The sequence below is a fragment of the Malaclemys terrapin genome, chromosome 2 (assembly GCF_027887155.1).
Source record: "Malaclemys terrapin pileata isolate rMalTer1 chromosome 2, rMalTer1.hap1, whole genome shotgun sequence".
Taxonomy (NCBI): domain Eukaryota; kingdom Metazoa; phylum Chordata; order Testudines; family Emydidae; genus Malaclemys; species Malaclemys terrapin.
The window spans coordinates 72986973-73013598 of NC_071506.1; the positions used below are offsets into that span (position 1 = coordinate 72986973).

The 26626-nt window shown below is 39.9% G+C and overlaps 1 protein-coding gene across 5 annotated transcripts in view; it reads right to left on the reverse strand.

The window, feature by feature from the left end:
• SPIDR (scaffold protein involved in DNA repair) overlaps positions 1–26626 on the reverse strand; it is a 318470-nt gene that overhangs the window by 13409 nt on the left and 278435 nt on the right. For all 5 annotated transcript variants that reach the window (XR_008443798.1, XM_054017880.1, XM_054017881.1 and 2 more), the window contains 5 exons: positions 20950–21108; positions 7141–7228; positions 4423–4566; positions 4261–4320; positions 249–459 (listed from right to left, as the gene is read on the reverse strand). Coding sequence is in view for 4 of the 5 variants with exons in the window: in XM_054017880.1 (XP_053873855.1) it covers positions 249–459; positions 4261–4320; positions 4423–4566; positions 7141–7228; positions 20950–21108 (662 nt within the window). In the remaining variant the exon portion in view is untranslated. The remainder of the gene's footprint in view (positions 1–248; positions 460–4260; positions 4321–4422; positions 4567–7140; positions 7229–20949; positions 21109–26626) is intronic.

The following is a 26626-nucleotide window of genomic DNA, read 5'->3' on the forward strand; positions in this document are numbered from 1 at the left end:
CATTAACCCTACTCCTTCTAGGGGAAGTAAATTCAGTTAATGTAAAAGAATGAAAAAAAATTACTGAAAACAACAGTTACAATTCCCTCTTCCCAGATACTGGATCCCAGCTTGCAATGCTTCATTTTGATCTGAGTGTCTTAGAGTCTCAGAAGATTGAATGTCTATAATAAAGATTTGAATGCCCAAGGGTCACAGTTAATTTAGTTTGGCTCTAATTGCCCCAGTACCATGAATAAACAGCTTACCATTTCCTCGCAAAGCATCCTTGAAGAAGATAACACAATGGGACGCATTGGTGAGTGCCTCCATCACTTTCTCATCAAGAACACATGATGAAGCAAAATATACAGGTACAGTCTTTGGAGTTCCACAGTTGTCTTTAGCCCCGTTCTGCAGTGTGAAGTCAGTCACAAATAACCAAAACTCCCTTTGACCCACAGAAACACTACATTTTACCTAGGATTTCAAAAAGAAAGGGCAAAACATTTTCATTTAATTGTAATACAATTTGATTAAACTAATAGCAGAACTGAAGACTAAAACAGCTTCATCTCCTCATAACAAACAAAACTCACTTAGACCATGATGTTTAGAGTTTGGACAGGAAGAGAAGTGAGGGTTAGGACAGGATTAGTTAACATGCGTTAACCCTTTCCCTGACACAGATGCAGATTAACATCTTTTATCTTAATTTAGCTGGTCGACCTGAATGGGGAGCCTGGGGTTACCTCAACCAGCTAGTGTTATAATACAATTTGCTCCATCCACACTAGATTTTTAAAATGTTTAGTTAAAATGTGTTAGATAGCAATGTTTTAAAAATACACCTTTTATACTAGTCTGGACTAGGCCCTATATGAGCTTTGTAGTTAAAAAAAAGTCTCACACTGACGTTATTCCTGCATAAGCAAATTCAGCAAATATTGTCATCAGACTCTCTCATATGCACCACTCCCTGGGTAACAGCTGCTATAGGTTACAAAATTGGATCTTTTTCTTACTGGTGAACAAATAGCATCTTTCAAAAATTCTGAAAAATACATATAAATCAACCCTGACTACATAAGTCTTCTGCCTATTTAGGACAGGGAGAAATATATTCTGGTATTACTAAAATTACCAACATGAAAACAGATGATGTCACAGCCAAAATACCTACACTTTATGTTCGACTTCATATCTGAAAACATGATTAACAGTAGCTCATTAGTGTTTTAAAATGTTTCACATTACTTTGATGAACAAACTAGCCAGATAGATATTAAATTTATTAAAAGATCTACCAAGATCAGCTGCGCTAAAGTTTGGCAATTGGCGTTTTCTTGTGTCTGTTTGCAAAGCTTTTGTAATTCTCTGTGTGTTCCCAATCCACCTTAAATGCTTCAGTGTTTTATTTTATATCTACAATTCATGCAAAGAGAGCACTCAGGAGCAGCTCTATAATGATGAAGTAGTGTGTGTGCATGATAGAGAAAAGAGATTTTTAGATAAATAAACTTATTTTAGATCCAAGTATTCAAGGAAATATAAACATTGTGTAACTTTTTTTCTGAAGGATTTATGATTTTTTTAAAACAGTACTTCAGAGCTTAGAGAATATGGTGATGGGTGCTACTAGAACATCATGTATACTTTTAATTTTCAAGAATACATTACAATTTTTATTGAATCACATAAGTAGAAGATACTCTGCAAATATCAGAATCTTTATCATCTCAATTAGTTATTGGAGTTTAACTCTAACTTCCTTCACCTCACCTACCGCCCCAAGAACATGTCTACATTTCTAAAAGTAAAGATACATGAACTCTTAAAGCCATATTCATCTATTACAGGTTATGAGGCAACGAGAACCTCATCTCTTGTTTCCAACAGCAAAGTCAAACCACTGAAAAAAATCAGACCCTTTAAAACTAGCCATTTGTTCATATTAGTAGCTCCCAGAACAAATACACTGATTGGAAATGGTAGTTCGCAGAATTCATAACTCAGATGCAACAATTTATTCTGGTTCCTTAGTATATGTTTTTTATTGTACTTATCCCCAAGTTCCTTCTATAACAGCTACATGCATCTGATCATCTTCCATATGTGCAGAGTTTTAAAACAGTCTTGAAAGACTGACTTTTACAGCTGTCACATGAGAGTTACCCCAGAGCTTTTGAAAGCTGGTCTATAGAGGTACACAACAGAAGAGTCAGCCAAAAAGTAAAATAATAACAACAGTAATAATCACAAGTCATTGTAAAATCATCATCTTTGTATGTGTGACAATTTGTTCTGAACAGAAAGGAAACAACAGACAAACAGCAGCAGGATTGAGTTATAAAAAAGGACAACTCCTCAAGCACAGATGGAATATATTTCCTCATTTTCCTTTTATACCACAGTACTTATTCTGAATAATAAATAAATAAATAAATAAATAAAAGGCATATTTCCATTCCCCCTTCACCCAAATAAGGCATTGCAGAATACCGATCAAGTGGCTATTTGGACTGAACACTGCTGCTTTTTAAAGTATAATAATATAAATTAACTACAAAATATACACAATTCATTGAGAGTATTTTCCCAGTTCTGAATAACGAGTCTGAAAAAGACATTAAAGCTGAATCAAGGTCCTCACTTCACATTTCATTGCACAATAATCTTGCGTGTGAAGGACAACTCCTCTTGGCAAAGACTGAAGCAATCAACAAGTTGCTGCACATGACATTTTACTTTTGGAAGGATTAGATGAGTGACACACAAACAACAGGTAAGTTATATCCCGAGAGCAGCTATCCAAAAGTGAAACATGTTTCATTACCTTTGTAGTGCAGTTTTCCAATAATTTATGAGTCCTTATCTTGTTAATTTACAGAAGTCTAGTGCATACAGTTAAATAGCAAATAATCACTTACAACAACACCTGGCTTATCAAACATTTTAACAACATGAAAGTATATATAGGTCTTTCCTGGTAGGCACATGAAAATTCTTCAAAGCAATGTATCCCAGCTTAGTCAATCTCTTTTCTAAGTAAGTCACCAGGAACTTCTAGAATAGGATACTGCTACACAATATTGATTCAGATAGAGGCACATCTAAAATCAATGATCTCCTAATCGACCAACCAGTTACAAACACAATCTACTTTTCTGTGATTAAAACAATTTTTTAGAGGAAAGTTTCTTTTTTGTTGTTTGTTTGTTGGTTTGTTTGTTTGAAAATAGGGCAGGGAGACAAATCTGTGTATCTAATTCCCCTATTGAAGCCCTCAGGATCTCATAATTTCATCTTGTTTTAAAACCCACACAAATGCCCATGCCATTTAGCTTGGGGAAATCGTTATTGAGCAATAAAAGGCACTAATTTCTCAGTAGTCAATTGTGCTGCTTGCCTAAGTATTAGATTATAACCCATGAGCCCTGGAAGCAAGAGACTTTTGACCTGAAATTGAATTCAGATCTGTGTCATGGTGGTGCGGAGCACTTCCAGCTTCTTAGCTGGTCTTGTTGGAATTAAATCCCTTCAAATTTCCGTATCTCTGTTCATTAGTTTTGTTTGACATTTTTCTTGTCAAGGAATCCTCCATCTACTGCATATTCAGTAGTCTGCAGAAAATCAGTAATGCAAAATCCTTCTAACTACTGATACAGAGGGATGAGCATCACTTTGAGAAAAATCCCAAAGTAGAAAATCCAATGTGCATGGCAGACAGATTTATCTAGGAGCTCCTACTTTTTACTAGTAGATTAGAGAAGCCAAATTCTGCTCTTGGGTGCACCTGGATGGCTCCCCTTGAAGCGAAGGGGAGCTACCCAGTTGCACACAAGGACAGAATCACTCTCTCTCTCTATACCCATCATCTGTCAAAGTCTGCACTCAGATGTACCACTGAATGGGGGCTTCTCAGGTGTATCTGAGGGCAGAATTCAACTGTAAAACAGATTCTCTTTTTGGTTATCACTGCAGATCCCAACTGGTTTCAATGGAAGCTGCCTGGATATATATAAGTGAAAATTTGTCCTATGATAAACAGCACTTGATTCAGAAGAAATTAGTTTTCTAAACCAAACAGAAGTGAGACCAAGTAGAATAGTTCTTCTTGCTGCCCATTCACAGGGATATCTTACCTACTAATAGTTCCATTCAGACAGCTCTTAAAGAGCATCTGAAAAGTAAATGTTTTATCTAAACACAGCAAATATCTGCTTCTTTACACACATTACATTGATTTTAATACATTTCATTACTAAAAAGTAAAATTACCTGCAGTCTTCGATATATAACTTGTGCCCAAAAGCTACAACGTTGATTAAAATCACCAACCTGCCATACAATTTAAAATGGAAGATTAGTCAAATATGGTATTATGAACCTATTAAATTAGTAGCACAAAATACCTGTTATTGCACTTTAAAAAAAAGTTACCTGAAGAATTTCCTTTAGACTACGTATAGTTGGGGGCAGGTACAAATTGGAAATCTGTCCTTCCTCACCTATATTGACATGTCTTGGATCAGGCTGAGCTGTAAGAATGTAACAGAAGCTGGGAGGAGGAAGGTTAGTTTTAATCTGTTGAAAATAAATAAAAGAAATATGGGACCTAATTAAAAGTATTTCAATATGACCAATAATGATAAGTAATAATACTTAGGACTTACATCACACTTAACATTTTCAAAGTGCTATGCAAACATTTAACTGATACTCACAATACCCCTGGTGAAGTAGGAACCGATGAAAATTTAATGTTTTCATGTCGCAAGTTAAATCAGGTTGTAAGTCATCCTTTTTCCTAATTTGACATTGATCCATAGCTCAAAAATATCACACAGTTTGGCACAATGGACAACCACTATGACAGCTTTGTGACAGGGCAGTTGTGAGTTATTAATTCTATGATTTTCATGTTTTCAAAAAAATGTGCGACTTCCGAGACTTGGGGATTTTTTTGCATGTGGGTGGGTGACAGTAAACAGCTGAAGCAGCTTTACTGAGAACGCTGAAAGCTGCCAAGTTAAATCCTGGGCAGCACAGAGAGAAAATGGAGAACAGCAGCAATTTAGCAACAACATGAACTTTTCTCTGTGCTAGGACCAGCCCTTATATCCTTAAACAGTTTTGAGATGGAATAACCACACTAGAATTCCCATTCAAAGAGGCCTCAAACTAGAATAGCTTCTCAGGATGCAGAGTCAGCCCTATCGTTTTATTTTTGTTTATCAGTTTGTAAAATTCTACTCTGGGGATGTTGTTTAGGAGTTAATGAAACACGTTCTATAATAAAGGAAAGCTGGATTAATGAAAACAGCTGTTCAGCCATTAAAAAGAACTTCCACATAAGAAAAAAATGTCAAAACAAAATGTTTCCTTTTGAATATATCAAAAAAGATAGTTTGGTGTATGTATGGCACAAGAGAAGTCTATTCCAGAGACCTCTTCATACAGTAACATTTTATTATTCATATTTTTAATTATATCTAAAAGATTCTGCTTTCTAGGCACATTTATATCAATAAGAAATGTATCAAAATTAAACCACATACTGCCAAAATTGGAAACAATAATAAACTTCATTGTGGCATCTTCAAACATTAGAATCCTAGTTTGTGAAATACACTTGAAGTGTATGGCAATGGAAAGTTTCCTCTCCATTGATTATTTTTAATGATTATAATTATTAATTATTATTATTAAAGTAAAATAATTTAAAAACAAATGAAAGTTATAACAATATTACACAGCATTTAAGAGTGCTGCTCCATCCATAGATGCTCCCACTGCTGCCTACTTGTTGCAGCACATACATCAATCAATTTTTTTGAGACTTGTGAAATACCTAGATTGTATGAGGGGTGAATCCAGGACAGACCGGTAGTTTATTTAGAATTGGTCTTGCTTTTTCAGGTTAAGTCAGAACTTCAATGGTATTATTTTAAAACATCAGGGTTTTAATTTTGTTCTCCAATGTAAATCCCTTAGCAATGTAAAAAGTACATTGTAGCAAAGAGATTCATGGAATTTTTTCTCTAGCATAACCAACAATAATCACCTTTTTCAATTTCCTTTGTGTTGGTTACTTTCTTCCCCCTGGGTAAGTTTCTTTATTTTTAAATCATGCACACCCAACGTATAAGTCTGTATAGCACCTAGCACAATGGGGCTCTGCCCCGGATGAGAATTGTAGGTTCTAATATTATGCACATAATTAAATAATACCAAACTTTTCTCCAACGTGAGAGTTATACAGGAATACCAGAACAGCATAGGTACCTGATTCTCAATGTTTAAAAACATCACCACATCTCAAAATTTTCCCATCAGAGTAATACTCCCAAACAACACACAATAGGCAAAGTTTCTTTTCTGAATACAATATCAATTAAAGAAAATTTTTACAGATAAAATCCCAGATGTGCAGTGCACATTAGCATCACATTTTAGTTTGAAATTCACAGAAATGCTCACACTATTTTTTATTATACCAAGATTATTTTAGTGCTCAGTTAAACCTCCAGAAGATAAACTTCATGCAGAGTGAGTACCACAGTCAGAATCACTCCAGCATGCAAAGGAAGTTAGAACAGCCCTGACTTTGACCTGTAGAACAGCCCTGTCCTTGCTGAGTTCTATCATTATATTTTCTGGTTTGCCTTCATAGCATCTGATCTAATTTGTATTTCCTGTAGAAGAAGAGGACTACCAAACTAATGACCAACGGTGTATTCCACCATAATGTGTACAGAGAGTTAACGATGAGGTAGTCACCACCTACAGTGGTGGATGAGCAGTGGCGGATTAGCCACTGGGCCAACGGGGCCTGTCCCAGGGGCCTTGGCCAATTGAGGGGCCCTGGAAAAATGGGCATCCCCATGCACTGGGGAAGTGAGGGGGGACTGCAGGCAGAAGGGATGGGGACGAGCCCCTACAAAACTGTAATCCACCTCTGTGGATGAGATCAAGGTGGTGTTGGTCTAGGGGTTGGAGGTAGGCAGTTAGTCTAGAATGAAGGGAGAAGCACTAGAGCATAGCTGTATGGCTAAAGGGACTGGGAGAATCTGACACCCCAAATAAACATGTGCACACTATACATACAAGAACTTTAATTTTGGATGAAGAAACACAGTTCAGTAAAATACACCTTACCGCTTCACAGTCTTGACTTTGACCAGGAACTTTTAGAGGCACTAATGGAGGCCACAAACTGTCTATCAGACTGAAAAGTCCCAACGCCCTTAGGAAAAAAAATACAACCTGGTTCAAAATGTTTTTAATTGAACATGCTGCATTAAAAAGACATTTAATTTGATTCGTCATATGACTGTGAAAACAAATCTAAATCATATTTGTTCATCAGATGTTGGGTTTTGTTTGGCCTAATTTAATCCCCATGATCTCTGCTGCAGAGCAAGAGAGAAAAGGAAAGATAATTAATTGCTGAATATCAAAGTTTCATTTAATGCAATATGATTATTGTTAAACACTGACATTGTACAAGACACATATCAATTCAGTTCCTTATTCAAGAGAGTTTTCAATCTACAACATTTGCATTAAGCAGAGTAAAACTCAATTTGCCACTGAACTAAAAATGTTTTACTTTCCTGCTTTTCTCTGACCTCCGAGGTCTACTGGCCATAGAACCTTTCAAGAAAGCCAGGGTAGACGTGATATCTAATTAACAGGATTTTGTTTTTCTTTTATTTATTTTTAAAATAACTAAGCCTTCATTATACATAAAGAAGCACAAATGAGCATAGTCCCACTTTATTTTTCCTTTGCAGTTCATCCTTTATCCATTTTTTAAAAACTAAGTACTCTATTTTGCATTTACAAACCTACATACAAAATGGAGAGACACCCTGGATAAATGGACTGGGGTGAGACAAGTTTAGGGAAAGAGGAATAACAGACTGAGGAGAAATAAGGGTGGATGCAAATAAAAAAAGAAATGAAAATAGTACTTTGCTCTTCTTTAATGTCTTCCATTCAAGGATCTCAAAGTGGATTATCAGCATTCACAAAGCTGATTTTATAGTGCTTTGTACACCTTTGATATCCCTCGTACTATTGGCCGCGCTTTTCAGATGGGAAAACTGTGGAACGGCAAAGTTGAGTACATGTCTCTAGCAGAGCCAGGAGGAGAATCTAAGGGCTTGTCTACACTCAGGAAAGTTAAGACAAATTGCAAATTTATAGAAGTGTAAAGTTAAAGCACATTAGTTACAGGTGCATCAAAGCCGTGTGTGGTCACTCTCATGTATAAGTAAGTGGCCTTGATGTTTGTGGGAGGCAACATGGTCTCATCGCTAGTGCAGGGAGCTGCATTTGGGGATTAAGCTACAGGAACCAAGGCAACCTTACTTCTGTATAAGAGACTACACACAGAGGTTTAGTGCATGCATGTGGAGGTCGCAATGTGAGAATGGAATAGTTAACACAGGCAGTAAACTGCAGAAGATCAGCTGCGCAGATGACCCATGCCCTGCCTCCAACGCCCAAGGGATGATTCTGTCTCCTCCCAGAGGCTGTGTTGGTGCCTCACACAGGAGGTGTGAAGTTTGTTCTTATTACTTACTTTTCACCGGGGAAGGGTAACTTTCCTGTAAGGAAGCATACAATGGGAAGCAGCCTATCTTGCTTGAACTAGAAGCACCTAATTGCACAGTAATTCACACTATTTGTTTACAAATCCATTCAGGGAAACAAAATTACTTAGCAACTGTCTAGCTACTAAATATCTTGGCCCCACACTTTCCTTTGATGTTATTAGTCAGACTAGTAATATGGGGGTTATAATACCAGAGGGATCTGCAAAAGTAGAAATCAAGTTGTGCTTCTCTCTCTACCAGGCTGGAAATTCGGTTTTGGAGCTGCTATTTGTGAATGCTGGGGGAGTATTAGTCAGTGCCCCTTCCAAAGGACCTGCTTCCCCACCCACATGGAGTCCAGAAGGCTGCATATCTACACTCCAAACAGTCATGGACTTTGCTTTCTAGGCAATTGGGGAGAAGAGGATGGAAACCACACAGGGGCTATATCGTCATCTTTGGAAAATGCTTTCCCCTCACAATGAGTGAAATTAACCCTGCACAACAAGCTAGTACAAGGCCTATGCAACCCTCATGTCCCACTTGAGCCCAAATTTCAAGGATTGAGTGGTGCATAGGCTGTGTGTATGCAGGTTAGGGTGACCAGATGTCCCGATTTTATAGGGACAATCCCGATATTTGGGGCTTTTTCTTATATAGGCTCCTATTACCCCCCACTCTCTGTCCTGATTTTTCACACTTGCTAGCTGGTCATCCTAATTCAGGCCCTCTGAAAAAGGTTGTATTTCACCCAACATTGGTAGCACTCGCTATGGAACCAAGCCAAAGTATGCAACTCCAGCTGGCTCTGTGCTACAGTGAAAGGTCTGGGTTGACCCACAGTGAGTAAGGAATTTATCTCATTGTATAATAAGAAAGGAGAACCCCTGCAAGTTTGCTCTGCGTTTGTGCATGGTCGTGGAAGGGGGAATAATGGCAATATTTTTTGAACATTTTTGTGACAATGTTTTTGAATATTTTCATGACAAAAGAAACATGGACAAAATAAAAAGAAGCAATAGTTACAAGGAAAAAACATCTTTTAAATAATGTTATTCTTACTTAAAAGAGAAGGAATCTAATATATTACTCTGTATTCTTATTCTTCCTACAAAACAAAGGGTTGAATCCCTTTTGTAAATTAAAAACAAACAAAACCCCTCAACTAATGGAGTCATGACCAGCATCTCCATAACAAACTAAAATATACGTGTGGAAAAAATCCTTCCATCCCACACTGAATGCGGAAATATGTTGTCTATCAATAACCAAAATGTACAAGTATGCAGGGAATAGTGGTCTTATGACATAGGACCCCTCTCCATGTCAAGTGCTCTCCCCTTCTCTTGCCCTGAATCTTTCCAGCTCTGCTCACACCCCATACCAATAGGAACTGTTCAGGTTTGTTTTTACATCCATTATAATTGAAAATAATTATTTACAACTTTATTCTGAAAAGTTGAACGTGCTGCTTCTTTCTCTGTAGATCCATAAACTCAAACTGTCCTGTCTGAATCCTCAGTTCTGGTTGAGGTTTTAATAATCCATATTATTAAACAAGTTTAACACATGGTTGACAGAATGAAAAAACAACAAAACAAACGAAACCACCACCTTCTGCGTGTGCAGAAGTAACTCATGACCTATTTAATAAACCATCTTAAACCACTGAATGGAACAATTACTAGAAGATAGATGCTGATATGAACAATAACAGAGACAATAGCTGCCACCCCCACTCCCTTGGAGTAAAGAATGAGCTGCCCCGCTCTGAGGCTGCTTTCATTTATACGCCTAACCACCTCCCTCCCCAGTTTCACATTTCAGCAGTGTGATCAGGAAACACAAACCACCTTCTGTTTCTTACCTTTTGTCTTTTAGTGTGTATGTGTGTTTGATTTTTGATAAAGAAGGTAGATATTATTAACATCTGTTTAACAGATGGGTGAGCTGAGACTTTGACTTTGTTGACACTACAGACATTTTTGATAAATTTCCCAACATTGCGAACACCAGCAACATTAAAAGCTCTAATATAGACAGGTGTTTAGCTGCAGACAACCTTCTGGCACCATGTCACCTAACCCTGCCGGGAGAAAGTTTAACTGATGCACTCGAAGCAGTTGACTATGTTTCTAGATTAGGTCTATATTAGTTTTTCTGCAGCAAAATGCAATTTATAAATATTTTACTTAAAAATCATTACACAGCAAATTCAGGAGAAAATAAGAAAGGATAAAGACCAAGACAGACAAAAGAAGAAAAGGACAAAGAAGAAAGAAGGGAGAGAATGGGTCTACGAATTAGTAAAATGTAAGAAGCTAGGTAATGTAATGTAATGGTTGCAAAAGGGGTCAGGAAGCAGGAATTCTGGGTTCCATCCTAAGGTCTGCCATAGGCTTGCCATGTGGATTTGAGCAAGTTACTTAAACCTCTTTATTTCTCAATCAACTCCACTGTAATGGGCATAATACAGACCTACATCACAGTGGTGTTGAAATTAATACCTTTAGAATGTTTCAGGATCCCCAGATGAACGGTGCAATAGAACTACATGTCATACATAATCACAGCTAGAATTGGAAAAGAAAGTCATATATGAAGAGAATATTCTTCTTTCATTTCCAGCTAGAGAACTGCACATCTTGTGAGAAAACCTGATCTAATGAGATTTCCAGCCCTGTCTACAGGCCAAAGACATTAAGATATTTACTCAAATTGAATCTTCAATCTTTTGGCTACTAGACAACACGGTAGCGAATATCTGGCATACACACCATATTTCTTTTGGCCACCCTGTCAGTTTTCCAGGGAAAAGACCATCCGTATCTTAGAACACATATTACTTCAAACGTGTTCAGTGGAGTACACTTAATGAAACAGAATATGGTACCTGGATTTGGCAGCATCAGGGATACTGGAGAAGTGCAGCATAGAACATCTACAGTCGTGGCTGCTGGAAAGTGCAGAGATTACACAATTCCTTGTAGGAACTGGCATCAGTACCACTCCCCTTCCATGGGGCCTGCTGAGCTTCTTCATCTAGTTGCTCAGTAGGCTAATTATTGCTTAACTGAGCCTCTTGTAACAAGTAAAAGTCTTATTTCCGGCAATATAGACATACAGGCCCTGCAACCACCAGCCTACACTAGAGAGAAGCCAAACTGCTCTTAGAAAGCAATGGTCTTCCACTGTCTTTGAAACTTTCTGCAATTACAAAACAAAAAAATCTCACTTCAATATTATAAAAATCGTAAGAAAATAATTTACTTCATCTCTTTGACACCTCCCCCCACTTTAGTCTAAAAATATTACAGAAAGAGACATTTTTAAGAAACAGGTGTTTTGGGGTTTTTTTTGCTTGCATCAGGCAAATATTACAACACACACAAAGAATATTAAAGGGGTGGAGGGGAAGTAATTACTTACCTTCCATGAAAGATTTCAATTTGTTCAACACTAAAAACAAATTCATTCCCACCCCTCCACCCTCCTGCATAAATCTGAACAATCAAAAGACAAGGCAAGCCAAATGTAAATCTGTAATTGCCGGCCAGCACTGCTTCCTCAACTTCCCCTGTTACGCATAGTCATTGCAGAATGTATGATCTGAAACAATATACACTCTTAGACTTCAGCGCTACATGTACCTATGGGAGCCTGGGGGGAGGGGAGAGTCAAAACCTGGAACCAATAACTCAGTATTTCAGTCAAATTGTACTTTTTCCCATTTTTGTTAACTTTAGCTAGTATAATTACATTCTTTATGGGACATTAGAAAGTACATATACTGCATGGAATAATCTGGATAGTGCTAACCAAAAACCAAAATCCATATCACATCACTGAGAGACTGAAATGCTTTCTTATACCATACAAGGCCATTTTGTACTCTCAGATATACATATAGGTGGGGTGATAAATAATAAATATATCCTCACCAGTTTTATGGGCCACTGAAAACCTAAGCAATAATCAAAGTTTGTTAAAGGAAAAAGAATACACCCAATTAGAAAATAAATTAGTTTTGAATATCTATGCAGTTATTAAAAACAATAAAGAATAAAAGTATCTTAAAACATTAAATTATTTAAGTTATGCTTTAAACTGAGGCACTCAACTTATAAACACAGCAATTACTAAATGGTTTCAAGGACCTCAAAACCCCAGGGAAGAGGGTGGTTCCTTTAGATGGTACTCTTTTGGAGGAGGGAAAACCAAAAGGAAGGAAATTACTACTTCCTTGCTCTGTGGCCATTACATGTTTCCTGTTACCATCCAGCAGTTGAAGAACCCTCTTTTATGGCAGTTAGCAGTCATCTATGTTGTCCTGCATAACCAACCATGTCTTTATAGAAAGCCAGCATATGAAACAGACTATAAGAGAAAGTAAATCACAGAGCTAACGGTTGGAAGAAAAGGTAAGGGAGACAGACACACTGGATTTCCGGAGGGGCTAGGTGATGTACTGACTAATACTAACATTTGTAGCTAATTTACATAAAAATTATAATAAGACCTCATGCAATAGGTTCCAACTACCCACGGGAAAAAAACTGGGTGCTCAGCACCCATGGACAGGCCTGCGGATCAGCTCCTCCCCCTCTCTCCCAGTCCCTCCCGCCCACCGGTAGGCCCCACTCATCAGCTCCTCCCCCGCTCCTCCCCCGCCCCCCCCCCCAGCACCTTCTGCCAATCGCAATCAGCTGTTCAGAGGTGTGCAGGAGGTGCTGGGGGGAGGAGGAGGAGGAGGAGGAGCAGGGGCAGGAAGAGATGCGGGAAGGAGGCGGAAAGAGGTGGGGTCTTGGAGAAGGGGTGAAGTGAGGGTGGGACTTGGGGCAGAGCAGGGGGGGTTCGAGCATCCCCCGGGAACTCAGCCCTCTGCCTCATGCAGAACATAAACTGCTCATCAAAGAAGTCAGGCATCATCAAGTAAATTTTATTTCTATAGTATTTCCCATCAGAGGAGCTCATAATGATTTAGAAATACAGTTCTGCCAAAACTTTTTTAGCTGAAAAATGGAAATTCGGGTTAATTGAAACATTTTCTGAATTTGTGTTGCATTCACCAAACTGTTTCAGTAATAAATAAATAAAAATCTAAATGTTTTGTTTTGACATTTTCAAAATAGAACATTTAGATTTTTTGATTCAAAACAAAAAGTTGTTTAAATTTATTTAAAAATAAAAAATGTTTATAAGACCTCAAAAACTAAACCAAACACGATTTTAGGTCAAATGTTTTGTTTGACCCTAAATTATTTTTCCCCTCCCTTTCTGGCTCACTGAAAATTTTGATTTTTTTGTTCCGGGTCAACCCAAAAAGATTTTTTCCCTCAAAACAGCCAGTGAACAACAAAACCAGTTATTGGCACAGCTCTGTTTAGAAACAGTGGGTAAAATCCCATTAAGTTCAGTGGAGCCAGGATTTCACCCATCAATGAGGTAAACTTTACAACAACTTGGGAACATAGGAATTGTCATAACAGACTACGGGACCAGCTAGTTCAGCATCCAGCCTTTGACACAGACAGAAGGACTAGATGTTTCAGAGGAAGATGCAAGAAAACTCTGGAGTGAACAATTATGGAACAAACTGCCATGAGAAAAGTTTCTTCCCAAACCCCATCAATTAATGTAACTGGGGAGGTCTGCATTATCTATAGAAATGTCTAATCCTTTTTTTTGAATCGTGCTAAGCTTTTAGCATCAATTATATCTTTTAAAGCAAGTTTCCAGGCTAGGTAGGGATCATGTTAAAGTATTTCTTCTTACCACTTTAAAATTTGCCTTTGCTTTTATATTCTGAGAAAGAATAACTAGAAGAAATGGTTACTCATCCTGTTTAGTCAGTGTGGTGCTTTGACATGTGTTCTCCTAGGGGTGCTGCACACTACTTACACTTTTGTCCCCCTGCGCCTTTGATTGGAGAGTTCTCATAGCAATGTGCGTGCGGCCCGCATATGTGTATTACTCAGTCTCATGCTCCCCGACGTTGTTATATAGCACTACGCAGGCGAACCAGTCTCAGTTCCTTCTCTACTGTGAAGCTCTATAGCAAAGAATGCTGAAGCAGAGAAGGAAGGCGGGTAGTGGAGGGGGACACATCTCAAAGAACCACAGTTCCTGAACAGAGTCAGTAACCATTTCTTCTTCTTCAAGTAGTGTCCCTACACTAGGTGACTATGGAGCAGTTCCCTCTAAGCAAGAGGGTGCTTCAGAATTGAGTCCAATACCAAGAAAGCATAGTCAAGCTGAATGCAGCATCAAAAGCACAGTCAAGAGTTACTGCGTGATGCTTAGCAAAGGTATGTATAGAGACACAAGTCACAGCTCTAAATATTTCAATGATGGGAACATTTTTGAGAAAGGCTTTAGAGCTAGAAATAGACCTTGTAGAGTGAATTTGTATGTGCAAAGGTGCTTGGGTACTGCAAAATTGATAGCAAGAACTAATGCAATCGGATATCCATTTGAAAAGTGTTTCTTTAGAGACTGCAGAACTTTTTGTCTGCAAATCGAGACAAATAATTTGGGAGTCCATCTGAAAGGTCTAGTCTTGTCAAGATAGAAGGCCCGGGCTCTCCTGACATCAAGCATGTACAACAGTGCCTCTTCTTTGCCTAGGTGAGGTTTAGGATAGAAGATCAGAAGGTGAATGGGTTGGTTAACATGGAACTCAGAAGATATTTCTGGTAAAAACTTGGGATGTGGTTATAATGTGATCTTGTCCTTGAAAAATATTGTGAAAAGGGGGTATGCCATAAGGGCCCCTATTTTCCCAACTCATCGAACCAAAGTGATGACTATTAGAAATGTTGTTTTAATTGATAAATGGAAGAGTGAGCAGGTAGTCATTGGTTTAAATGATGATCTTGAAAGGTATTTAAGGACCATACTGAGGTCCCAAACTGGAGTAGGACTCCTAGTTGGCAGAAAGAGATTTCCAAGCCCCTTGAGGAACCTCATTGTCATTGGGTGGGCAAATCTGGAATAACCTTTGATTGGAGAATGGAAAGCCAAGATAGCTGCCAGGAGGACTCTAATGGAGCTCACTGACAGGCTCCTATTTTTTAGTTCTAGGGTATAGGTCAGTATACCTGGCACCAATGAGGTTGTTGGTTTAATGTGTTTGAAGTCACACCAGCAGGCAAATCTTGTCCAATTTTGTGAGTAAATGTAGCATGCAGACTGTTTTCTGCTGTGTAATAGCACTCTCTTTACTTCCTCTGAGCAGGTTGTTTCTAATCCCATGGACCATCTACCAGCCATGCTTTGAGATGAAGAAGTCCAAAATTGGGGTGAAAGATCTTCCCGCCTTCTTGGGAAATGAGATTAGGAGTGGCCTGGAGAGTGATTGGTGAGTAAATGGCTAGTTTTATCAGGTAAAGAAACTACGTTTGTCTGGGCTAGATCAGAACTATTAGAATAACTCTGGATTTGTCCTTTTTTATTTTGAGTAGAACTTTGGATATTAGAGAGTTGGGGGAAATGCATACAGTAGACTCAATGACCACTGAAGGTGAAAGGCATCCCCCAAGGAATGGTGATCCAGCCCACCTCTGGTGCAGAACTGGGCACATTTCTTGTTCATTGCCATTGTGAATAGATCTATTTGCAGGGTGCACCATTGCTGGAACATGTTGTGTAGTATGATGGATGGTCTTCAGAGAAGTGCCTGTTGAGTGTGCCTGCAGTCACATTCTGAACTCCTAGAAGGTAAGCTGCTGTGATGGCAATCTGATTGGGCATGCACCAACTGCAAAGCTTGACAGCTTCAGCACACAGAGAGGGGGATCTTGCCCCTCCTTGTCGCTTGATATAGAACATGTTATGTTATCCATCAGGACCTTTATGTGTTTATCCTTAATTAATGATAAAAACTGGAGACCCAGGCATATCTGAGTTCCAGGAGGTTGATGTGCAGAGTGGTGTCTTGAGGCATCCACCTGCCTTGGGCTGTGTGGGTGTCCAGATATGCTCCCCACCCTGGCAGGGATGCATTCATCATTATGACACTGTTGGGAAGCGTGGGTGAAAGGGACTCCTGCGCAAACATTCTGAGGGTATTTCCACCAAGTGAGTGATTCCTTCAAACAGATAGGTACAGACAGTAGTGTAGTTAGACTGTGATTGTTCTGTGAATAAACAGTTCTGAGCCACCCATTAAGGCAATGCATTCGGAGTCTTGCATGGTTTATAACAAAAGTGCCAGCTGCCATGTGCCCCAACAGTTCTTGACTGTGGTCTGAGGGCTGATCTGGACTATACTATGTTGGGTATGGCCATGAATCTGTGCATTGGGAGGCAGGCTCTTGCTTCTATTGAATTTAGATAAGTGCTTATGAATTCTAACTTTTGCATGAGTCAAGGTGGATTTTTGAATGTTCAATTGTAGGCCCAAGTTGATGAAGCGACACAAGTTGCCCATGAGGTTACATCCAAGGAGTGACCTTTCAGAAGCCAATCATCTAGGTAAGGGAACAGAATTCCTTTTCTGCAGAGGTTTGCTGCTACTACTGACATGACCTTCAAAAAGACCCTTGGGGCAGATGACAGGCTGAAAGAGAGCAACTTGTACTGAAAATGGTCCTGTCTAACAGTATAAGGTAGAACTGTTTGTGAAATGGGTGGATCGCTATATGGAAATATGCATCCTGACAGTCTAGGGCTGAGAACTAATCCTCTTGTCCAGGGATGGAATTATTGCTGCAAGTATCACCATTTTGAATTTTTGAATCTTCATATAAGTGTTGAATAGTCTTAAATCTAGGATGGGTCTCCCACCACCGTTCTTTTTTGGAACCAGGAAATAATCTGGAATAAAACTGCTTCCTCCTGTGCTGCCTGGGAACTGGTTCTATAGCACTCAAGAGTAGGAGAGAGTCTATTTCTTGTCGAAGCTGGTTCTCATGAGAGCGGTCGGGATCCCTGAAAAGGAACAGGGAAGGAGAGTTGGCAGACCAAAGAGAGGTAACTTTTGTGTTGAGGTCTGTATGATCTCTGGGAGCTCGATTATTGGGCGGACAGGATTTCTGCACTGTCTGAGTCTTATCAAACCTCTCTCTTGTGGGCAGGTGTATAGATACTGAGAGAATGCAAAGTAGCCTTGCAATCCTTTAGCGTGCATAACGATTAGTCTGTGCTGCAATTGAACAGTTTAATACCGCATTTAAAAGAAGGGCTTCAACCATATTTGGAACCTCCTTTGGATATGGGGATGGAGGAGGAGCTGGTCTGGGGGCAGAGAGTGAATGAGGGCTGAGCTGAGCTGGGCTGGAGGTGGACAGGGGGTTGAGTGGAGCTGTGGCCGGAGCTGGGCTGGGGGTAGAGTGGGGCTGGGTGGTGCTCCCTCCCTGCCCCTCATAGGGGCTAACCTGGGCCCTCCTGCGCATCCCCCCAAATGTTCCTTCGTACCCCTCCTAGCAGGGTATACCCTACAGCAGAGATCGGCAACTTTTGGCACGTGGCCCACTAGGGTAAGCCCCCTGGCGGGCCAGGCCAGTTTGTTTACCTGCTACGTCCGCAGGTTCAGCCGATCACAGCTCCCACTGGCCGCAGTTCGCTGCTCCAGGCCAACGGGGGCTGCAGGAAGTGGCGGCCAGCACATCTCTCAGCCCACGCCGCTTCCCACAACTCATGCAGTGTTATATCGCAACTGCATGGATCACAAGACCGAGTAACATCCGTGCACGGGGCAAACATCTCTGATCAAAGGCGCACGGAGAGCAAGCGCACCCAGAGTGGAGCACCCATAAGGACACTACTTGAAGAAGAACTAATCGTTTGCTTTTGGAATTGTCATCATGAAGTCACTTAGTGCCTGCCTGACCAGGGGAAAAGCTTTATAAACTACTAAAGGAGAACTTATTGTATGTATTCACAGATTTCAAGGCCAAAAGGGACCATTTTGATCATCTAGTCTGACCTCCTGATTAACACAGGTCACAGAGTTCCCCCAAAATATTTCCTTTTATACTAGAGCATAGCTTTCTAAAAAAAAAAATTCTAATTTTGATTTAAAAATTGCTAGTGATGGAGAATCCACCATATCCATGGGCAAAGATTAATTACCTTCACTATTAAAAATTTACACCTTATTTCCAACACCAATCAGAACTAAAGTACCAACACAGAGAAATCCATAAGTGTAGATAGACAAGCACCATGTACATCGCAGCATACAATTTTAACTTCCTGTAAGGAAGCATTTCATAGGCAATTTGCAGGTTATTTTCCCCCCTCATGCAACCTTTTATTGAACACACTATTCAATCTTTACCCATAACTGCATCCACTTGGTTAGTGATCATACTGAAGCTATCTTGGAAAATGTGGAGTATACTGCAGAGGGGAGGTGACATATAGGTTGGAATGTGTACAGCTTAGAAATTGCTATCTACATCCCTGAGGAAACCTGGGGCAATCTCAATTCTCCTTTCCCAAGAGACTAAATTTATAAGATTAGCAAGTGGGGGGAGGGTTGGTTTGAGAAATATAGAATATACACATCAAACACTGAATGGCAAAAAATTTCACTGGGTCTGCTTTTCTCTCTTCAAACCTTCATATTACTTTAGTCTCTGTTAGGCTGACGCAAAATGTGCAGGTCAGGGAAGAGAGGTGCAGGGAGGGTTAGTAGTCTAATGTGAATGAGAATAGTGGAGAGGAAAAAGATGGTCAGCAAACACATACCGAACCACATGCTATTAATCCAGCTTCTACAGTAATGACTTGTATAAACTTAGTAAGTCACAACAGCTTCTCTGTGACTCCACACTATCCATCTGCCTTATAGGGCAGCCAGATACTGGACAATGATGTCTGGGGAGACATTTCTTCCTTTAGTTTCCTAACAGGGGAAAGGGTTCATTGCTGTGAGAGCCTTGCAGAAGGTGTTCCTTGTAGACACTAGGGCCCGAATCCTAAACCAGTCCAATGGGAATCCTTCCATTAACTTCAAAGGGCTTTAGAACAGGGCCTAAATGAACTGCATAGTCCTAGATTGTCCTTTGAACCAAAGGCCCATCCCAACCCCAACAATCAGAGAAGTGGAGAGAGAGCCCCCAGTGACCTCCTTCAAAAAACAACACTGGGAGACCCTGTACCCAACCTTTTCCCTCTTCCCCCACAATGGCACTGCATGGGGATTACTGCAGCCCTACAGCAATAACCATCATAATCCCAATGGTCAAGCGCTGCATGGGCTACTCTGGGTCAGGATAGGACTCATTTGTGTGAGCTCTCAGCCACCTTCTCTTCCAGAGCATTTATGTCCCCCAACAGAAGAGTATATGGTTCCCTCTGCCCTACCCCAATGTGCCAGGCCCACCATCCCCAGAATTCGTTCAGGCTAGTTAGCAGTCTGTGGTCAGACTAACTAAAATACCCTTTACTGCCTTCTGAACCTAGGCTACATTTTGGTCCTTAAAGTAAGCACATGCTTATCAGACTGTAAAGAAAAATCTTGTCTACCAAACACCCAAGACTAAGGGAACAGAGAGCATTCTGAGTATTTACGTGAGATTCCAGTCCTTGGGATTGTGGGACAACAGACACATGTTGGAGCTTATCACCCATTTTGGCTTACTCCAGACTCACATGACCCAAGGGTGCAGGTGGGCAGAGGGAAAAAACATTTTTTTCCTCATACTTTATATTTTATTCCTTTACAGCCATTTTAGAATCCATTGATGGTTTTCCTGAAACCAACACCTTAAGGGCTTGTCTACATAGGAGAGTTTCATCAGTTATATTGGTATAATTTTACCAGTAAAGTTAAACCAATATAGTTATACTGGAATAACTCATTGTGGACATACTTATTCTGGACTGAAAATGGGATTTTCCCCCCGGTTTTGCTTAAACCCCTTTCAAAGCAACATAAGCAAAACTGAAAAGGCCTTTTTATACGAGAAAAAACTGCAGTGCTTGAGACATTTTAAACCAAACTGGACAAAATTGTAGAAAATGTACTGTAGAGACCAATCCTGCAATGGGAAGGAGATGGACTAAATTACCTACGAGGTCTTATCTGTCTTTTTGAGTCTTTGAATCTTATTAGAAGTGAGGAAAACTATTCATAATGTAAACAATAATGAGCTTGCTTCTCCTCCTCCACCCCTTTTCCTGGGAAATACTTAATATTATCTAAACTGGCTTATGCTGATTGTGTATAGCTGCTCAAATATTATATTTTCTCTTTATTGCTTTGCTACCTGCATGGTGTTCTACAAATGGTGATTATAATACCAGATCAAACAATGTCTGCCTTGTGTTCCGAAGTATCTTGATCCTTAACTAAATAAAATGACATCACCTCTGCCACAGTACACAGCATATTTTTTTCAGGGATTGTTCTCACCTTCCCCTTGTGGTTCTCTGCAAAATTCTTATTCCAGCTAAAGTGCAGGATTTTCCTTCCCATCTCCTGCTATGCTGTTCAATGTCCTCTGCAGAACATGGGGTCTGCAACTGCACTTCACTGAACATTCCGTAGGCATCCTGAACAAGGAGGCATAATCTGCAAAACAATGTTTAATGTTTCTCTGTTAGCAAATTGCTCACAATTATGAAACAATAGATAACAAATTGCAGAAAACTTGATTGTGAGTTCCTCAGAGTAGGGATTAGCCTAAAATGCTTTTAAAGCACTTTGCATATAATGGGTTCTGGGACAAATAAATACATTAAAACAACAATAGCACTAAAGATTTTTTCAAATATATTTGTAATAGACAAAGGATAACAAAAGCTATAGAGAACAAGTGAAAATGGAATTAAAGGATTTACACTGGAGATTAGGAAATAGTAGATAAGTAATACTTTGTTCCTGTGTCTATAAAGAAAGAGTATAGATCTGCCCGAAGTGGGGATGAATCTTCTAGAATACACAGATAACACAACTGGTTATATATTTGATCCACTTAAATAAAACACTGGATTTGATGAGATGAACAAGTGTCAAGAAAAAGGAAACTGTTGGATATATTTTTTTAATTTAATTGAAATGAGAGTGATCCAGATGATTAGAAATTGGCAAACACAACCCAATTATTTAAATAAATGAATAAAAAACAAACAAAACACGGAACTATACATCACTGAGTTTAACATTTGTTGTATAGAAACACTTGGAAACTATCTTCAGGGATGTGGTAAGAGTACCCCTAAACAAGCAATGTGATTAAGGACAGTCCACATGGAATCAAGCTCGGGAAGTCATGCTTAACTAACCTGCTGGAGTTTGAAGATATCACTGTCATGGTATATAAGGGAGAGTCAGTAGATGAAGTATATTTAGATTTTCAAAAAGGTATTTCATCACAAGGTTCCACATCAGAGATTAGCAGCTAAGATAGTATGAGTCATAGAAGAGTGGGTGAACGAGGCTGCTGGATACAAAACTAGCTTCACTGCCGTGGGGGAGAGGGGAATGGGGGGACAGGGATTGAGCAAGGAGACCTTTCAAGAGAGAAAGGAATTACAGAGCACCCTTGCAGACAGCGTAGGTGCCTCCAACATCTAGAGACACTTGATTCCTTTTTGGAGGAAACGAAGGTGTGACAGAAGGTAGAATTAAGATAAATTTTAAAAGTGCAGGCACTGCTTCAAGAGGTTTTAGAGGGGCTTCCTGTGAAATCTCCTTGTAGGTTAAGCATGTGAGCACCATTCTTGAAGATCCTCCACTGGTAGAGCACAAACCCATTTTAAAAAGATCCAATCACAGAGAAAGGACTGCAACCAGTGAATGGTAGAGAGTCAGGTATCTCTTAGTTCAGCTCCTCATCCCTCTGGATCCATGGAATCAGCTTTCTCTTCATCTCTCACCCATTCTATACATGGAGCCTCCACGCTACCCAGAAGCATATTGGGCTGCACACCAAGGACTTGATCCAGCCTTTCAAAAAACGAACATGTTTTTTGTTCCACACTGGACCTATTTTTATCAACGGTCACTCTTTTCACAGAACTTGCTTGCCACTCCAAGTGAGGTCCATCTCAGCTATTACCTCAGACACTTGGCATCAGCCAGTGTTCTTTTAAGAAGCACTGGATCTTCTCATTTCTTGAGATCGACTTCAGCGCCTGCAAGTCAGCGTCAGGCCAAATGGCAGCACGCTCATATTAAGCCAGTAGCTTAAGACAGTCTAGTGGCTGAAGCAAAATGAACTCAGTTGCTGCTGAAGAAGTTGATCATTACAATATAGCACACAAATGAGCCCCACATTGTATGTAGTGTTATTTTTACAGACAAGTGGCTTCTAGCAAACTTGACCCATGTATAGTCAAGTGCATAAAGTATACCAGACAGGACGCATGAGCAATGATGGATGTGGAATAGTAGTGGGAGAAATGTACTATTGGAGCTATAACACCAACAATTCAATCCACAATAGTACTGCATCTACCAGTACAGTAGATGCACAAACAGTATCTTTGCTCACCATGAGTCTAATCCAAATGCCTATGGGAAAGAAGGGAAAAAAAGGGAAGGAGGAGGATCCGGGAACTACAGGCCAGTCAGCCTCACCTCAGTCCCTGGAAAAATCATGGAGCAGGTCCTCAAGGAATCAATTCTGAAGCACTTAGAGGAGAGGAAAGTGATCAGGAACAGTCAGCATGGATTCACCAAGGGCAAGTCATGCCCTGACTAACCTAATTGCCTTCTATGATGAGATAACTGGCTCTGTGGATGAGGGAAAAGCAGTGGATGTGTTATTCCTTGACTTTAGCAAAGCTTTTGATATGGTCTCCCACAGTATTCTTGCCAGCAAGTTAAAGAAGTATGGGTTGGATGAATGGACTATAAGGTGGATAGAAAGCTGCCTAGATCATCAGGCTCAACAGGTAGTGGTCAATGGCTCCATGTCTAGTTGGCAGCCGGTATCAAGCGGAGTGCCCCAAGGGTCGGTCCTGGGGCCGGTTTTGTTCAATATCTTCATTAATGATCTGGAGGATGGCATGGACTGCACTCTCAGCAAGTTTGCGGATGACACTAAACTGGGAGGAGTGGTAGATACGCTGGAGGGTAGGGATAGGATACAGAGGGACCTAGACAATTAGAGGATTGGGCCAAAAGAAATCTGATGATGTTCAACAAGGACAAGTGCAGAGTCCTGCATTTAGGATGGAAGAATCCCATGCACTAGTACAGACTAGGGACTGAATGGCTAGGAAGCAGTTCTGCAGAAAAGGACCTAGGGGTTACAGTGGACGAGAAGCTGGATATGAGTCAACAGTGTGCCCTTGTTGCCAAGAAGGCTAACGGCATTTGGGGCTGTATAAGTAGGGGCATTGCCAGCAGATCGAGGGATGTGATCATTCCCCTCTATTCGACATTGGTGAGGCCTCATCTCGAGTACTGTGTCCAGTTTTGGGCCCCACACTACAAGAAAGATGTGGAAAAATTGGAAAGAGTCCAGTGGAAGGCAACAAAAATGATTAGGGGGCTGGAGCACATGACTTATGAGGCGAGACTGAGGGAACTGGGATTGTTTAGTCTTCAGAAGAGAAGAATGAGGGGGTATTTGATAGCTGCTTTCAACTACTTGAAACTCCAACACAGTTGAAAGGGGGTTCCAAAGAGGATGGATCTAGACTGTTCTCAGTGGTAGCAGATGACAGAACAAGGAGTAATGGTCTCAAGTTGCAGTGGGGGAGGTTTAGGTTGGATATTAGGAAAAACTTTTTCACTAGGAGGGTGGTGAAGCACTGGAATGGGTTACCTAGGGAGGTGGTGGAAGCTCCTTCCTTAGAGGTTTTTAAGGTCAAGCTTGACAAAGCCTTGGCTGGGATGATTTAGTTGGGAATTGGTCCTGCTTTGAGCAGGGGGTTGGAATAGATGACCTCCTGAGGTCCCTTCCAATCCTGATATTCTATGATTCTATGTGATTGCTTTTGCATTATTGGGAGAATGTGTGTAAGTGGGCATGTGGGTTATTACAAATATGCTGGGGGCACCAAATAGGTTAGGATTACGCTAGTATACACAAGTCTAAATTGAGATTAGCAATTGATTTATTTGCAAAACTGACAGGTTTCAGAGTAGCAGCCGTGTTAGTCTGTATCCGCAAAAAGAAGAACAGGAGTACTTGTGGCACCTTAGAGACTAACAAATTTATTAGAGCATATGCATCCGAAGAAGTGGGCTGTAGTCCACGAAAGCTTATGCTCTAATAAATTTGTTAGTCTCTAAGGTGCCACAAGTACTCCTGTTCTTCTATTTGCAAAACTGAATTCCAGATTGGAACTCAAGATAAGGAACATCACAGACTAACAACATGACTGAGGATATCACAAAAAATATTCACCTCCTTAAAACCTTTTTGCAAATACAAGTGATATAATGAAAAAATCTGAGATCGTACTGATCATAGACCCAGCATCTCACTGTGCAAGGACAGGAAATCAGTCTAATGCTACAAGTATCTAATTAATGACAGTCAATTTTCCTCTTCACTCATACAACAGAAACAACCTAGCAGCACAACAGGACCCAGAAACGTATTCATAGAACTCTTGATGTCATTTCCGGTGCAGCTGGCTCAGTTCTTACAGATCCATTCATACACTATTACCAGCACCACCATGAATGGATGCAGCCTACTGGCTCCTTGAGGATGTTGATGCATGGCAGCTATGCTTTACAGAGGATTCTATTTAGTTTAGTTTTCTGAAATAAATTCTGAATTTGCATCGTTTTCTCATATTATAATGTTGGCCCATATTTCATCAGATACATTCAAAATTTAGTTCTCAATCAAACAATATATACAAAATTAAGCAACAATTTGTACCAGTTTTTTTCATCTTTGGAACCACTACACGGAACAAACTTGAAACCTAAATTACAAAAGACCAAACATATAATCCAAAACCTAATTGTTCAGAACTACATTACTCATCTATGAAAATTCAGCAATGTATTTACCACAAATCCATCTCTCCATAAAGTGCAATATGCATTAACAGCTTGACTAATATTGTAAATTTTCTAAATAAATGTTTAACACTTGTTTGTTGCTATACATATTCCTGAACTAATATAAAAGAAAAAACATTACTATTAATCAACTGTATCTGTGCATGTGTTGTGAGGATGGGGGCCTATATCCTCTTTTTCAAAATACAGTGCACTCAATTTATAAGACTCACTGATAGAAGAATCAATTGCATATAGTGATCAAACCCACTGGGACAAAATCATTCCCATACTAAAATACTCCACTTGCAAGAATCAACCACTTATAAAAATCTAATCATTCGGGCCAGATGTGATTCTTATAAAAGGAGTGCACTAGAATGGTCTGGAAGGCTTAGCATTTGTGGCCCTACAGAAGTACAGAATTTAAAGGAGGGATGTGGAAAAAAAGACTCCTGTTGAGACTGAACAGAGAGTTTGTTCTATCCCGGAGGGTGACATGGGAGACTGCATGAAGACGAGAATGTGAGAAGACAACTAAGGAAGAAGTGAGGTCTGACTCATTGATAAGAGCAAAGGGGGCAAGGACAGGGAATGATAAGAAATGAAGCAGAGCTTAGTCAGTTACTTTTTTTTTTTTTTAATGTAATGACACAGAGTCTTATTTTAAACCTTGGGAAGATTTTGTTAATTTCCTAAAAGCCCTGGGGAACTGGGGAGGGAGTAGGAGAGGTTTATTACTTTGCATTATTTTATGACTGAAGTAATATTAAGGACTAAATATTTCCCACTGGAAATGTGGAGATGATTACAGGACTGCACTGCTGTGCCCCTCCTAATTAGACATCCTTCACAGTGAAGGAATAAAACTCCATTTTCTTCTTTTTAATTATACATGAAACATACTATACATCTATGGCGCGCTGCCTCGTATCTTGCACTTAAGTCTTCTGGAAGGATGGGCGTGAGTAGAACCCACCTGTGCTTAATCATTCCACAGTTGACAACTACCTCCACCATCTCTGCCAGTGAGAGGAACAGTGTATCGAAAAATATGCCTAGCATAGGAAGAGAGGAGAGGAGAGGAGAGGAGAGGATGACTGAGGGTGGAGAGCAA